Genomic DNA, 16,480 nt, shown 5'->3' with positions numbered 1-16,480 from the left:
CAGAATCAAACCTGGGACCCTTCAGTCCGCAGACCGACGCTCTACCACTGAGCCAAACTGGTTTCTGCTAAAACATCCTTTTTTTGCTGCACAATGGAGCTGCTCATAAGCTATATCACATGTCATAACACAATGGATTGAATGCAGCAGCAGATGTGGGAATCTGGTTACCTTTTATTAAACCAGACATTAAAGAGATTGTACAATAATGTCACTCTCCTCATTAAGTTATTTTTAAAATTGTCTTTCATAAAAATATTATACATGTTAACATGAAATGAGATTATTCTCATTTTATAAATGAGAATAAGTCCATATTTTTAATTCCTTGGTTTTAATTTCCAATGCAGTAAATATCTACAGATATAACCCATATAAACAAAAGTTCTTCATGTGCCTCAATAAATTTTAAGTGTATAAAGGTTTCTTGAAATAAAAAAGAATAATGCCATTAAATATTAGTTTACATCGATGTGCTTAAGATAAATTGTTGTAGATAAAAGATACTATTTACCAAGAAAGTCGTAAGAATGTCCTACGTCATGGAAAGAATAAAGGCATGATACAGGTGGAGGGCCCACGTGAAAGTCACATTCATAATAATTGATCATCATAATAAGTTATATTCACTGATTGGTTGGCTCATCTTGTGATATTTTATTTTATTTAAAAAAATATATTTTATTGATTTTTGTACAGAGAGGAAGGGAGAGAGATACAGAATTAGAAACATCAATGAGAGAGAGTCATTGATCAGCTGCCTCTTGCACACCCTCTACTGGGGATATGCCCTCAACCAAGGTACATGCCCCTGACCGGAATCGAACCCGGGACCCTTCAGTCCCCAAGCCGACGCTCTACCCATTGAGCCAAACCGGTTTCGGCTCATCTTGTGATATTTTAAATGAGTGCAACGGACATTTTGAACTTTTTTGGACATTTTATATATTTCAGATTTAAGTTATTTCTTTTTCACAGTAAACATTGGCTATAAATTTGTTGGCAACTAAAGGACACAATAAATTCACACAGCAGGGGCAAGTCAGTTTGTTTTAAAAACTGAGGTAGGCCAGTGCTTCAGAAAAACAGCGTCTAAGTATTGAATGTTACCATTCGGTAGGCACAGCCGAGGAAGGAGCGTGGATCCTGTTACCTTTGCCTCCACATGTGGGGTCCACTTTCACGCAGCCCTGCCAGGAGGCTGGCGAATGGGCACCTGCCTGCACAGACCTGCATGGAGCTGTGCTCCGCCCAGTCCCTGTGTCATCTCAAACAATGCTCGTATGTTTTATTTAGTGCTGTTGTCATCTAGATGACATATTTTAAAAGATTAAAAAACCCTCCTATGTCTCCTGGGTGGATGTCATTACTGAGAAGGGCTCTGTAGTGAAATGCGAGTCTCTGTGGTTAGGTTATTACACTATTTAAATTTATTCATTATTCATGGCCACCCCTCTGAAAAGAGGCTTTCAATTTATATACTATTTTTAGTTACATTAGCAATTGTTTGTGTTCAGTGGGTTAGATTACAAACATCATAACGCAATGCCGTGTTTAATTTTATTCGGTTTTTCAGTATGTGCTGTGAGCTGGATGTTAAAGGCACAACAAGGAATAGGTTGAGCACCTTCAAGAAGCCTGTAGTCCAGCTGAAACTGGTTTGGCTCAATGGATAGAGCCTCGGACTGTGGACTGAGGGGTCCTGGGTTCAATTCCGATTAAGGGCACGTACCTCGGTTGCAGCCTCGATGCCTGCCTCTGGTCGGGGTGCACGTGGGAGGCAACTGATTGATATATCTCTCTCTCACATCGATATTTCTCTCTATCCCTCCCTTCCACTCTCTCTAAAAATCAGTGAAAAAAATATATATTTGGGTGAGGAGTAACAACAACAACAAAAAGAAACACGTAGTCTGGCTGTACTTTGGATGTTGTGTGAAAGCAAGAAAATGACCTGGGATGCAAATGTAATAATTCTTGTGAAACACATTGATGTTTTTTAACTATTCAGGGTCATATTCCTTATTTTTGGTATCTAATGTTCAAATAAAAATATGACTGAAATGTATTTTTATATTCCAATTTGAGGGGGATGAAGGATAAGAATGTATCTGTATAACACATTATTTGCAAGGCGAGTTATATATTCTTTTCAACGTAAAAAACCCAAACATTTGGTAAGAACTTTCTGGAGTTCTTCTTCTTGCTGAACTCCCTGTAATTGTTCCTTAACCTTGAGTTTTTGCTCTTGTTTGGACATCATCTGCTTTAACGGGCACTCTGCGTTCCTCCCGGTGTCCCTGAGCAGGGCACTTCTTTATTGCCATTGAACTTTCAGACAGATGTTAGGCTTTCAATAAACACCTGTATAATGAATAAATCAGTGGCCATTCCAATTTTAAAAGATATGGAAAGTGCCCAAATGCGAAGAACTGTTCGATGTTCAGGAAAATTAGTCAGAATGGAAACAGATTTCTTTCAACTTAGGCCAGTGAGGTGTGCATGTGATGTTTGGGAGCTCAGTAGTGCATTAGTATCATGTTCCTGAGGAAATTCTGTTTGCCTTATTGCCAGAAGCTGATTCCAGCATGTCATAAACGCAAGAAGTTCCATCAACCTTTTGATGAAATTTCTTGCATTTATGACATGCTGGAATTAGCTGGAATTTGGGGATTCAGCAGGGCTGAATACATATTACCTGCTGCTGGAATGGCTAAGGGCATTTTCCCACACTTAAAGGTTTGTACATATTATTGCCTGTTGCCAGACAGCTGAGGGCATTTTAATCTACATGTTATTGCCTCCTGCTGGCCAAACACCTGAACAGCAGAAGGCAGTTCCCCAAAAAACAATGCCTACTGTATACTAAACCTTAACCTTTGATATGTATATCAGCTTTGCCTTAGGACAATTTGTGTTAATAAAGAGCAAGAAGTCCAGAGATTCAGAGAACTTGGTTCCTATAGCTAAGCTCCTCTGGCTCCCCCATGGATTACAAATTTATATTGTATTTCTAGTTTATTAATTTATGCCACAGCACCTTCTCCAGATTCCTGAACCCTTCCAGATGCCGAGAAACACCCCCCAGCATTACTGTATGACAGTGAGTGAGCAAAACCATGTAAAGTCTGAGAAAGAGGATCAGGATTAATAAAAGGCTTCTGGGCAGAATTTCTACCCTTTTGCAGCCAATTCCTAGTTTGGAATTTTGACGGAAATGATGAATGAAGAGTAAGGAAAGGACTTGTTTTAGCAGGCAGTATTTTGGTTTCCCTAACCAATTTAGATTGCTTAGTTATCTATAATAATAAAAGCATAATATGCTAATTAGACTAGATGACCTGCCTGATGAAGTAGCAGTGACAGGGGCTGAGCCCCGTGCACAGATTTCGTGCATCGGGCCTCTAGTTATGAATAACAGCAAATCATCTCTGGTGTTTTTTTTTTCTTTCTTTTTTTTCTTTTTTCCCTTCTTTTCTTTTTGGCTAATTAGAAGATTATTTCACCCAGAGAAAAAAAGTTGTAGTCCTTCACTGGCTACCAATGCTGTCCTGTACCAACACAAAAGCTTTTAGAAAGTTCCTGATACCACAGTAGCAATTAATGTATTCGCTTGTGTTTTCTTGGAAGATTATTTGCCTTGATATCGTGAAGCTTTATAATGTCACAAATAAAATCAGAGCTTGATTGATTGAAAAATAAAATCAGAGCTCTTTGAACAGTGGTGTGTGCACTGTATAGTTTTTTCAGGGAATTTTTTTTCTTCTTCTTAGGTTGTACATGCAGCTTTAGCTTCATGGGAATTCTCACTGGTGTATTTTTTTTTTCTTCTTTTTTCCCCCAAGCAGTGGGGATAAGCTTAGTTTATTCTGGGTCAGTTACATTTTGAAAACTAGGGCAAGATAAACCCAGGGTCATGTAGAGTCCTGGTAAAGTAGGTTAACAAAGATCTCATTCATTCCTTATAGAAATCAGAATCCTTTTTAATTAGCCCCTTGGGAGATACGAGATTTTTCTCAGCTTTTGTGTATGCATGCGTGTTGAGAGGGGATGTAATTGTTCAAAGCTTGAAGTAGTATATTAGGAAAAATAAAACTCAAAATAACTTCCCCTTAAAAGGGGGAAAAAAGTCAGTATAATAGATTAACTTATACACATTTGGTGGGCTTAGTGTGTGATTTACTAGTACATTCTAAATATTGGAGGTCATTCTAAATGCTTCTTCCAGAGATTACTTTCCTCATCTGATTTCAACATTAGGGGATTACAATTTCTCTGAATGGCTTCGGTTTTCTAAAGCATTCAGGGAAATTTTAGTAAAAGATAAACTGCACTTGTTGTTCTTAATATGAGAACTGGAGTTTATCATCACCCGGTATTTTAAAGTCACTTAGAAGTGGTGCGTAAAAGAACATGAATGATTTATCGGAGATGAAATGTTCCAAGCTCTAGATGTGTGTATCATTGTTGGAGAGACCTGGCATTCTGGGCGGTGATCTCTCCTGTCACTGAGGGTCTGTGCAGGGATGCATGGTGACTGAGCACAGGCAGCAAACGGCAGGAGAGGAGCAACACACAGTTCTCGTGGGTAGAGCTGCACTCCCTGGTCACGCCTGGGTCTTCTCAGTCCTCACTGCAGAGGGGCCACCAATGACAGCCGCAGCAAAAGGTTACGAGAGGAAGGGTACCTGGCTCAAACACAGAACAGAAAGCCCTCCTCCAGTACGAGAAACGTTTAGGATCTTTCCAGAACATTGACATGGTTGGCTTTGTCTTCAGTTAAGTGGGAACCAGTTCTGTGTGTCTCTGTCTGAATGTTCTTGGTACAACTTCCGAGGGGTCTGATATCTTCGAAACAAAACATTTCTAATTCATACTGCTTCATCACAGAGTTTGGTTTGCGTGAGTACAGGTCATGGATTCATGCAGGCAACATGTGTTTCTGAGGCCCTTCCCTGTATCGAGCATTATTTTAGATTAAGAGATACTGAAGCTAGCAACTCCAGTAAGCTGCTTATATCCATGGTGCTTGCACTTTTTAAAAAATATATTTTATTGATTTTTTACAGAGAGGAAGGGAGAGAGAGAGAGAGCTAGAAACGTTGATGAGAGACAAACATCGACCAGCCGCCTCCTGCACACTCCCTACCAGGGATGTGCCCACAACCAATGTACATGCCCTTAACCGGAGTCGAACCTGGGACCTTTCAGTCCTCAGACCGACGCTCTACCACTGAACCAAACCAGTTTCGGCCCATGGTGCTTGCATTTAAGTTAAAGAGACAAAGAATAAATTATATATATAAAAAAATCAGCGCATGGTAAACTATATAGAGGTTTAAAAATGGATTGATGTGGTGGTGTCTGTAGATTGGCTGGTCAGAGATGGCCTCTCTGAGGAGCAACATTTAAGGAACCTTTGCAAAGGAGCTGCCTTGCAAAGACCAAGAAAGAGCATTCCAGTCTGAGGTCATAGCTCAAGGCAGAGCTCAAAGATAGAAACAAACTTGGTGAATTCATAAAGCAAAAGAAGCCTGGTGGCTGGATTGCAGTGGGCAAGGGGGGGGCGGGGGCAGGGCATGATCTGGGCAAGGCAAGGCAGGGCTGGATCAGGCAGGAATTCGTTAGCTCGAAGCTAAGGCGTGTGGATGGGAACCACTGGCAGATATCAATCAGAGGAATAACATGATTTGATTTATGTTTTCCAAAGATCACTTTGGTTGCTGGGTGGTGAGGGAATTATCTGGGAGCAAGAGTGAAGTCAGAAAGCCAGGTAGAATGCATTTATTATAGTCTAGGTTTGATATCTCATGGTGATTTGGACCATTATGGTAGCTATGGGATAAGAGCTATGGATTAAAAAAAATATTTGTGAACACTGGGGATGTTCATAAATCAAGAATAATTTCTAAATTTTGCCTTGAGTAACTGAGTAGTTGAGCAAAGAAGTCTGATAGATAAAAAAAGTTTGGGAAAAATCAGGAGTTTATATTGCCATGATTGAGGTAAAATGCTTATTTGTTAATCCAAATGGAGATGTGAGGTATACAGTTGGATGTCAGGATCCAGAGTTCTAGGAAGAGGTATAGATTGGGGATCCATCAGCATATGGCTGGTATGTTTAAATTTAAGGCCATGGGCTGGATGAGATCACCTATAGAGTGTGCACTTTTGGGGTCTTTCTGTGTTTAGAGGTCAAGCATAAAAATGAGGAGCAAGCAGAGGACACTGAAGAGTAGCCAGGGACAAAGAAGGAAAACCAGATGAGCAGGATGGCATGGGAACCTCTTGATGAAAGTGTTTGAAGAAGGTGGTATGGTCAACTGTGTTGAATAGGGAGAAGTGCTCCATGGATTGGCTCATAGAGTTAGTTGGTGGCCCTGATACCGTTAGCCAGACTTCCGTAGTAGAGATAGTGGCCTATGTGGATGGGTTGAGGAGAGGATGGAGGTGAGGAAGTGGAGGCACTGGCTCAATCACGCTTTTAAGAAACATACAGACTAATACAATATCATACGATGTGTGCTTCAGGAGAGAGGAGACATGGCACTATAGAAGATCAGAGTTAGGGGTACCTCACCCAGACTTGGAGGTCAGGGAAGGCTTCCCAGAGGAAGTGATTTCTAAGCTAAGACCTAAAGTTTGTTAGCAGATGAGCTGGTTGAGGCTGGAAGAGTGCTCTGGGTAGAGGTAATAGAATAGTTCAGACGAAGCCGAGCAAGTTGAACATTGCATAGTCAATGAAGTGGATGGCCATTGGGACTGAGGATTAGAGTTTGAAAAATGTTAAGAGATGAGGCTGTAAAGGCTCATGCAAATACAACAGTAGGCTAAAATAGGTTTATACTAGTGATAGGGAATCAGTTTATTCTTGTATTACTATTTATTAAGTATTGAATTATGTATTTGTATTATACCTGTAAATCTCCTTTTGCCCACACCTGCATATGGGGGCTTGAAATTTTTCCTAAGGCCGAGGAGAAGCAACGGAAGGATTCTGAAGAGCCCTGTTCAGAACTGGTTTTAGAAGTCCCGCAGGCTGCTGTGTGAGGTGTGGCCTTATGGGAGTGAGAGTGAAGACAGAAAGACTAAAGTGTGTTACAGTGGTTCATCTGAGAGATAATGGTGTCAGTGGGAATGGAGAGAAACGGGTATTGAGACATATCTAAAAGATACAATTCTCAGGACTTCAAACAATTATTGTTTTAGTTTATTTCCAGCTTTATTGAGGTAGTTATCAGGGCTGTTTGACCAACTGGGCTTGGCATAGTGAGGGAGAGGGAAGCATCCAGGGTGACTCACTCAGGTTTGCCCTTGAGCAAATGCGTGGATGGTGGGACCATTCACTGAAAATAAATGCAAATGTAAGAGAACAACTTTGGTTGGGAAAGAGCTGGTTAGGGATGATGACTCAGTTCTGGAAATGTTGAACGTGAAGTGTGTGTGGAATAGCTAAGTGGAGATACCCTGAAGATATTGGGATATATGGACATGAAGCCCAGGAGAAACTGTCACCTGGGCTGAAGGTAAAGATTTAAAATATAAATGGAATTCATTAAAATATAAATGGTAATTTATTCCCTTAGAGTAGATGAAAATACCTGGAAAAAGAGAAGAAGAGCCTTGATAGAACGCTGGAGAGACAGAAAAAACGAAAAAACAGGTCAGAGCAGAGCCTGAGGAGGAGTGTGCAGACAGATAGGAAAAGGCCAGGGGAGTGTGGTGTCGTGGAATCCGAAGAAGGAAAGCGCGGTGAGCAGTCTTAGAAGGCTTAAGATACCCAGTGAGGCCGAAACCGGTTTGGCTCAATGGATAGAGCATCGGCTTGGGGACTGAAAGGTCCCGGGTTCGATTCGGTCAAGGGCATGTACCTTGGTTGCGGGCATATCCCCAGTGGGGGGTGTGCAAGAGCCAGCTGATCGATGACTCTCTTTCATCGATGTTTCTAACTCTATCTCTCTCCCTTCCTCTCTGTACAAAAATCAATAAAATATATTAAAAAAAAACAAAACACAAAACAAAACTTAAAAAAAAAAAAAAAAAGATACCCAGTGAGTCCTGAGAAGTACCCATGGGGTTTACTATGGGGAGTATTGTAGGTCACCTGGGTGATTAATTACTAAGTAGAGCAGCTTGGGTGGAAGTCAAGCTTTTAGTGGGTTGAGAAGTGAGTGGTAGGTAAGGAAGTAAGGACAGCCAGTGTAGACAATTGTTTCAAGAAGTTTGGGTTTGAAGGGGAGGAGAGAGATAGGGTGCCCGCTGGAGAGGCCATGGATCTGACATTTCAGCTGTTGTTATTGTTGTTTTTAATATTTCAGAGAGGAAGGGAGTGGGAGGGAGAAATAGAAACATCCGTTATGAGAGAGAATCTTTGATTAGCGGCTTCCTGCACGCCCCCTACTGGGGATTGAGCCCGCAACCAGGCTTGTACCCTTCACTGGAATCGAACCTGGGACCCTTCAATCTGCAGACTGGTGCTCTATCCACTGAGCCAAAGCAGCTCAGCTGTTTTTTTGTTTTGTTTTGTTTTTTTTAATTGAAATAAGAACAACATAGATTTTGATATTAGGCACATATGGATTTGAATTTCTCCTCTGCCAGATGGGAGATCTGGAGTACAGTGGTTGCGACATAGTAGTAGGCTTTCAATAAATGTTTATTGAGAGAGTCAACAAAACTCATTCATCCTCAGGGAGCTACAACTTTGTCATTTATAAAATGCTCACCTGACTACTTGATTGAAAGGCATTAATGAAATAGAATCATTATTATTTTTTTACCCCTGAGTTCCCATTTATTCCCGGACTAGTCTTGTTTCAATAAGCTTCTGAGCCCCTCTAAGTGTGTCTTAGGATACCCACATGTAATAGATATATATTGAGTTACATTATATGAATATTTGAGTTCATTATTTCATTACTATTTTTGTCAGGCCCTTCCTTATGTTGTCTCAAGAAGAAGTGATTGGGCTGTGATTACAAGTCTAGGACTCTTACTCTGCACGCCAGCAAAGTACTCAGGGACATTCAGTGCGGTGTTCTGGGTCCCAACTCCCAGAGATTCTGATTCGGGAGTTCACAAAGTTTAGTTTGAGAAATACCTCTTTAAAGTTATCGGGCTGATGTATGTGTTAAAAGAAATGTAGTTGTTTTAGTTTACGCATTCCACAGCTACTTATTGAGCAACTCCGATGAGTCAGAAGAAGGTGAGAAAACGGAGAGACACATAGCACCCCATATTCCAGGCATTTTATCTGTCTTGTGAGCTCATTTTCATGCGCTAGAAATACAAGATCTGCTTACTCAGAGAGCCAGGAGATATGCCGGCCAGTGGTGGAAACAAAAGCCTCAGTGTGAAAATCTCAGGTGTTCGCACGAGGGTGTGGTGCACTCGTGTGGCAACACGAAGAGGCTGGAGTCACCGGCTAAGGCCCAGAGTGGAAATCAGTTGGTGTATGTTATGTATTTTCCTAACAAACCAAGCACTCAAAGCTCTACATTGATTAGGGGAAAATAGCAACCAAGTCCCACACCCTCCCCTCCCGGACGTTTAACCATTCATTCAACAGATACTGTCTGAATGTGCACAACACGAAATGCACAGTGGTAGGTGCTGCAGGCAATATGAGGAACAACATCAGACTTGGCTCTTGTTCTCATGGAGCCTCTTGCTAATGGGGAAACAGGTTAAGCAGAGAATCTCACAGATAATAGTTAATTTTTTTTGGGGTGGGGTGGGGGGGTAAGTGCTTTGTTGATACAATTTGAGATGTAATTTATAAATCATACAATTCATCCATTTGAAGTGTAGAATTCAGTAGTTTTTAGTATATTTATAGAGTTGTGCAACCATCACACTTAATTATGGGTCATTTTTATCACCCCCTAAAGAAAGCTCATGCACTTTATTTTTTATTGTATTTATTTACTTAAAATATATTTTATTGATTTTTTACCGAGAGGAAGGGAGAGGGATAGAGTTAGAAATATCGATCAGCTGCCTCCTGCACACTCCCTACTGGAGATGTGCCCACAACCAAGATACATGTGCTTGACTGGAATCGAACCCACAGGCCAACGCTCTATCCACTGAGCCAAACTGGTGGTGGTGTGGAATCCTTGAGATGGAACCATGAGAGAGGATGGTAGGGAGTGGTAGGGAAGTGAAGTTTGATTTTAGCCCTGGAATGCTGAGTTTGGCAATATGGATTCTCTGGGGGAAATATGTAAAATAAAAGGATTTAGAGGTTACGTACTGAGTTTTTCAAATTATTTTAGCTAGGAGTTACCTTCTAAAATCACTTTTCTGGTTCAGTAAACTGGATCTCAGTCTTGGTATAACAGTATTTATTTTTCTTTCTTGCTTGTTTGCTCAGGGTTGGTTGCAAAAAGTTGTATCATAAATTGTCCCCCCTACTTTCTCAGTTAGTTAATAGTCTCCTGTAGTTAAATAACAGGCATTTTCCTGTTTATTCTTCAAATATTTTAGGCATGTGTGTGTGTATGTGTATGTGTGTGCGTGTGTGCATGATTTTATTCCCTTATTTTTTTTTTCCATTTATTTCTTATCATCTCCATGAGAAACAATAAAAGAGGTGACCTTTTTACTTTAGTTCCCTTTCTTCTTTAGCTTCTTTGGGATGGCTGTTAAGATTAACTTTTAATTTCTCTTACTGTTTGAAAGAATGTTTTATAAGCATTATGTATTATTTTCTAATAATAATAATCCTATATAATAAAGAGGCAATATGAAAATTGACCCTCACTCCGTCATGCCATCACAAGATGGCTGCACCCACAGCGGAGGCGGGGTTCCCGTAACAAGCCATAATGAGCGATCAGCAGGGACCTGAGGCTGCGTGGCGCCAGGCTGGGGCTGGGGACCTGAGGCTGTGTCCTGTGCCCAGTTGGTCGTGACGGGGAACTTGAGGCTGCACCCCCCACCCTGGGGCCAGCCTGGGGACCTCAGGCCACGCCCCCACCCTGACACCAGGCCAGGGGACCTGAGGCTGTGCCCCCGCCCAGAGGGGCTTTACAGGGGATGGGGCTGGCCGGGGCTGGCTCTTGCACGATTTTGAGGCGCATGCGGGTGGGCTGGGACTTGACCCTGGGTTCTGTGGTGTGCCCCAGACTCTGACAGGAGGAAGATTTTTATATACATTTTACTAATTTTCTTTCATCTCTGACACTTCTATTATAGAGAAAGGGCAAATAGCAATATTAAAATATTTTCTCTAATTCCCTTTTAATGTGCACTAATTTTATACACCGGCCCACTAGTCTATATATATAATATAAAAGCCTTAGTGACTGTTAGGACCGGTTGCTCTGACGACTCACTAACCACCATAGGGCAGATGCTCAATGCAGGAGCTGCCCTCTGCTGGTCAGTGCTCTCCCTCAGCCAACCTCCCATGGTCCCTTCCCCTGGCTGGTCGGCCCTGATTGGCCCCAGTCGGCCCTATCGCCAGCCAGGTCACGGGACCTCACCTGTGGGCCTCTGGGTAATAGATAAAAATCCAGCAAAGTATTGTGGGAAGTCAGAGCCAGAAGAGATTATTTCTACTTCACTTGAAAGGGGCCATTTGAACAGGATATGTCTTATTTTGACAAAATTGATTGCCCATCAAGTGCACTCTGCTGGGGTTTATGTGGATGCAGAGGGAAATAGGAGGATTGGCCATTCCAGAGGCTTCGTAACATGGCAATGCAGAAAAAAGGGAAGCTTACTTGGGGCATTGTAGTGTTACTGATGGTAAGGTTCTTGGATTCCCCAAAAATAAAAATCAAGAAGAAACCCCAGAGACATTTCCAGATTTTATTAAGTTCATGCTGGAGCACTAGGGAGGCAGCACAGAGGAAAGGAAGGTCCTGAACTGGCTCGGGGAAGGCTCTGCTTGACTGCTTTTATAAGTTGGAGACAAAGCAGGCTTCCGTGAAAAGGCCAGTTTATTAAAAGGTGGGCTTGCAAGATTTTCCAACTTTAGGGTCTGGGTGACTTCCTGAGGACGAAAAGGGACCACATACCCAGCCTGACAAGCTCAGGGAGACCTATGTGGTGGCCTTACAAACCCAGAGACCTAAAATAACCACAAAGGAGAGTCCGAAATTAATGCTTTTAAACTATTCGATAAAAGCCGTTTATGGTGGATAGTCATGTCCTAGGCCGGTATCTTCTCTGACAAAGATCAATCTTTATCTTTATCTTAACTGGGCCTGTCTATTGCCTTTTTATATCTACGTTAACATATCTTTGGAATGTCAAAGTAATATTCTTTTTACTGGCCCCTCAAAGCATAGGCACCACTCTACAGAGACCACAAACCCTCAAGTATTATATTTAGAAGCCTGGTATACAAAATTCATGCATGGGGGGAAGGAGGTATCCCTCAGCCCAGCCTGCACCCTCTCCAATCCGGGACCTCTCAGGGGATGACCAACTCCCTCGGATTGAGTCTAAACCGGCAGTCAGACATCCCTCTTATAATCTGTGACCACTGGCTCCTATCTGCTCACCTGACTGCCTGACTGATGGCCCCTAACCACTCTGCCTGCCTGCCTGATTGCCCTTAACCACTCTCCTTTGCTGGCCTGATCCCCCCTAACTGCTCTTCATGCTTGTCTGATTTCCCCTAACTGCCTCTGCCTGGGCCCCACCACCGTGGCTTTGTCTGGAAGACATCCAGTCTATCGGTCTAATTAGAGTATTACCCTTTTATTACTATAGATGTTGACTTATATAAAAGAAGTATGTATGTCTGTCATTTTACTTTTTTATTCTACCCCAGAGGTTTCCACTTTCTCCTGCCTCCCTAATCTGTCACCATTGGATTTCATAAATCCCATTTACATCTCCTCTTTTGGTTGCAGTGTTAAAGTAAGGTGCAAAACTGCCATTCCCGGAGCATTATCTCAATCTGCTGAGATTTTGCTTCCCAGTGGTTGTTGACGGGTGGCTCAAATAAACTGACAAAAATTCTTCACAGGTTAGAATGTTTCTTAAGTTGGCATTTCTTTCCCAGCTGCGTGGCCTGGAGACTATGTTCATGCCTGGCTGGGAGGGGAGAAGGAGGGGCGGGAGAGAAGATGGCAGACCTCACCCTGGGAAGGTCAGCAGCTTAAGAAGGCAGTTAGAAGGGAGATAGACTCAGCCACCTCTGCGTTTCGAGCAGAGGGGTGGTGACATTTCTGTGGCCCAGTGTTGCTATGTTTATCTCGCGTCCTTGGGGCCCTGGGCCCAGGTCCCTGTGCTGCCTCAGGAGGCATTCTAGTTTGGCTAGAGAAATATGATATTGATAGGGGTAGAGAAGTCATGGGAGAGGAGTCATAAAAAAGTAGGTTGGAGTCAAATTACGAATGACCTAGAATGTGAGGCTAAGAAGTAATAACTTACTCACTAAGAATTAGGAAGTGATCACAGACTTTAATGAGAGGGAAAGGTCAAAGGCATAAACTTGGGCCAGGTGCAGTGCACCTGTTATCAATAACCCAAAAGTGGGAAGGGAAGAAGAGAAACGCCTGGGTGGAAGGAGGCTGGAAAGCTTCTTCGGGGACCCTATGCAGCAGAGAACATTCTTGGAGAAGCCGCATCATAGTAACACATGGTTCCGTGTTTAAGTGCCAACGTAAACTAGTGAGTTTCATGCCTGGGGAACTGCCTATGAACGCTTGCTGCCAGGGAGGATGACTGGCGTCAACATTTCAGAGGTGCTGCTGTGAACCTGGGCCTTTCTGAGACCCAGTAACCATGGTAGTTTTATAATGAGCTTCCTAATGAATTTAAAATTCATACTCTTTAATGACACTTAACTCCAAGTTTTCACTTAAGTTCCCTTACAGCGAACACTAGGAGTTGCCAGCTCACAAAAGGCAGATTGAATAAGAACAGTCAGGGATTAACTATTTTTATGGTAATGGCACATAGAGAAAATCTTTGCCTTCCACGCCTCATTTCTCAAATTCAGCCAGCTATTTTCTAAGAATGATTATAAAGGATTCTTAGATGGGCCCAAGTAAAATTTATTGAGTATATTTCCCTATATTATATGTATTTTACATTTGTCTAAAAGTGAGAATATAGAATATCTCACTCTCTATTTCTTGGCATTTTAAGAGACTCATCCTTATAATAGATTTCCTTCCTTCCCCTCCTGCCTCCCTCCCGCCCTTCCTCCATCCCTTCCTTCCTTCCTTTTTCTGCCCCTAACATTTGCTGACTAAAAGGTTCTATACTTTCCACACCATTTTGAGAAGAGTTTTATTATTTTATTAGAAAGTAACCCTGGAAATTAAAAAATAAAATCCAACCCTCTCATTTAAATTAAGATGCTTTAAAGTCTGTGGCTCTCAACTATTCCCCCCCCCCCCCCCCCCCAATGGATCAGACTTTGAAAAAGAACAAAAGGTTACTTATCATGCCATAGGGCGAGCTATTTGGCTGTGGTTCTTGCTGGATTAATGCTGCTTTTCGGGGATAAGCTAGTATGAGAACGAGAGAAGTGTGTCAAGGGGTAAATGAAGTGGCACATTCGGGGCCATTTAATTGAGCTGCTACAAAGGTGTTTAATTGTACCCGGGACATCTTTGTTTGCCATTCGCAAAGGGCCCTTGTTGCATTGGAAGGGTTCTCATTTCCAGGATGACGAGGTGTTAAGTTTGGACAATGAGTTAGTTAAAAGCCCCAGGTTTCCTTTCTAAATCCTTTCCTGAAGGTTTCCTTAGTGCTCTCTTTCCTTTGCTGACTGGAAAGTACTGGGTGCAGATCCGCTTAGTGTTTTCCCCCCTTGTTTCTATTAGATTTTAATCAAATTAGGGCAGGAACAACTTAAATTTCCATTGGAAAATTTTTTATTTATTATTTAAAAAATGTTTGTATTGATTTCAGAGAGGACGGGAGAGGGAGAGAAAGATAGAAACATCAGTGATGAGAGAAAATCATTGATCAGCTATCTCCTGCACGCCCCGCACTGGGGATCAAGCCCATAACCTGGGCATGTGCCCTTGAGTGGAATTGAACCCGGGACCCTTCAGTCCACAGGCTGACACTATACCCTGAGCCAAACCAGCTAGCGCTAACATTTTGAATTATAGGACAAAATTGTGGTATTTGTAATTCTTTTTGTTAAGTGAATTTTATATAGAACAGAAATAACTCTGAAAAGCCTAAACTTATCCAGTTGGGCTTGTCAGTACTGACTTCAGTCCAGCTAACCAGTATTGAGCAGCCTACAATGTGTAAGTCATTGGGCTGTAACTAATCTAACTGGTAATATAGAAACAATGAAATGGGTTTAGAAAGAAAAAAAAGAGATCCGATAAGGCAAAGTACAGTTTAAGGTCTAATCAGTCACTATGCTTATTAAACAACTGCAGACACCCTACCATTCCATTTTACTCAGGTTCTCTTCTGTCCTCAACCTGAAGTCTCATCAGATTAAAAAAAGGTTGAGAATTCCAATTAGCTTCCTACCAACGATCTCAGTCTGTGATTACCGTGTTGGTGTTAGATGGAGAGCTGTAAGGGAAAATGAAGCTCTGACATGTTCACATGGTTTCTGGGCTTCTTGTTGGATAACTGCTGTTGTTTTTTTGAAACAGCTGAGCAGGAAGACACTCAGAAGAGGACCTTCACCTGCTGGATAAACTCGCAGTTGGCAAAGGTGAGGGAAAAAAGAGCAAATTCAGCTGTATGTTTATGTAAGTTCCTTCCCCTACTCCGTCAGTTTGGGTCCCAAAAATGGCATTGGTGGCATGTAAAAGGCTGAAAGACGGTGTTGAATGTCACCTTGGTCTTGTTTTCACATATGTGTTATCCTTTCCTAACACCCAAAAAGGGGCCACTTTCGTTAAGGACATGGGAGAAGGTGCTATAAAAATATTTAAAGCAACAACCAATCTGTTATCAAATGAAATGAGAATAATTGTGATGCATATAAGTTGAGTGTTATGTGTTAGACACTGTCCTACGTTATTCAAATGTACTGGTGCTCCTTGACTTAGGGCGTTCGGTCCCAACAAACCCATTATCATTTGAAAATATTGTGTCAAAAATTAATACACACCTACCCTACCAAAGATCATAGCCTGCCTAGCCCACTTTATTATCTATTTATTTATTTCTCACATGAAGATATTGATTTTAGAGACAGGAAGTCGGGGGGAGGGAGAAGGGAACATTGATGTGAGAGAGAAATACTGGTTGATTATCTCCCTTACATGACCCGGCCAGTAATCAAACTCACAACCTTGGTAATTGCCTTGACTGGGAATTGAACCCGCCACCTTTCAAGTTACGGATGATGCTCCAAGCAACTGAGCCACACTGGCCACGGCGCCTAGCCCACTTTAAATGTGCTTAGAATACTTACATCCACCTTCAGTTGGGCAGATCACCTAACACAAGGAATGCACTGTGGAGTGTCAGTTGTTTACCTTCCTGATCGCATAGCTGGCTGGGAGCTATGGCTCTCTGCCGCTGTCCA

General features: G+C 42.1%; 1 protein-coding gene across 1 annotated transcript in view; it reads left to right on the top strand.

Annotated features, from left to right (window-relative positions):
- The window catches only part of SYNE2 (spectrin repeat containing nuclear envelope protein 2), a 304,600-nt gene that overhangs the window by 57,786 nt on the left and 230,334 nt on the right, over positions 1-16,480 (top strand). The window contains exon 3 of the mRNA XM_045579886.1: positions 15,597-15,658. Coding sequence (XP_045435842.1) covers positions 15,597-15,658 — 62 coding nt within the window. The remainder of the gene's footprint in view (positions 1-15,596; positions 15,659-16,480) is intronic.

This window comes from Pipistrellus kuhlii, unplaced genomic scaffold (genome assembly GCF_014108245.1).
Source record: "Pipistrellus kuhlii isolate mPipKuh1 unplaced genomic scaffold, mPipKuh1.p scaffold_m20_p_1, whole genome shotgun sequence".
NCBI classification, from domain to species: domain Eukaryota; kingdom Metazoa; phylum Chordata; class Mammalia; order Chiroptera; family Vespertilionidae; genus Pipistrellus; species Pipistrellus kuhlii.
This window is presented reverse-complemented; position numbering and strand designations above follow the sequence as displayed.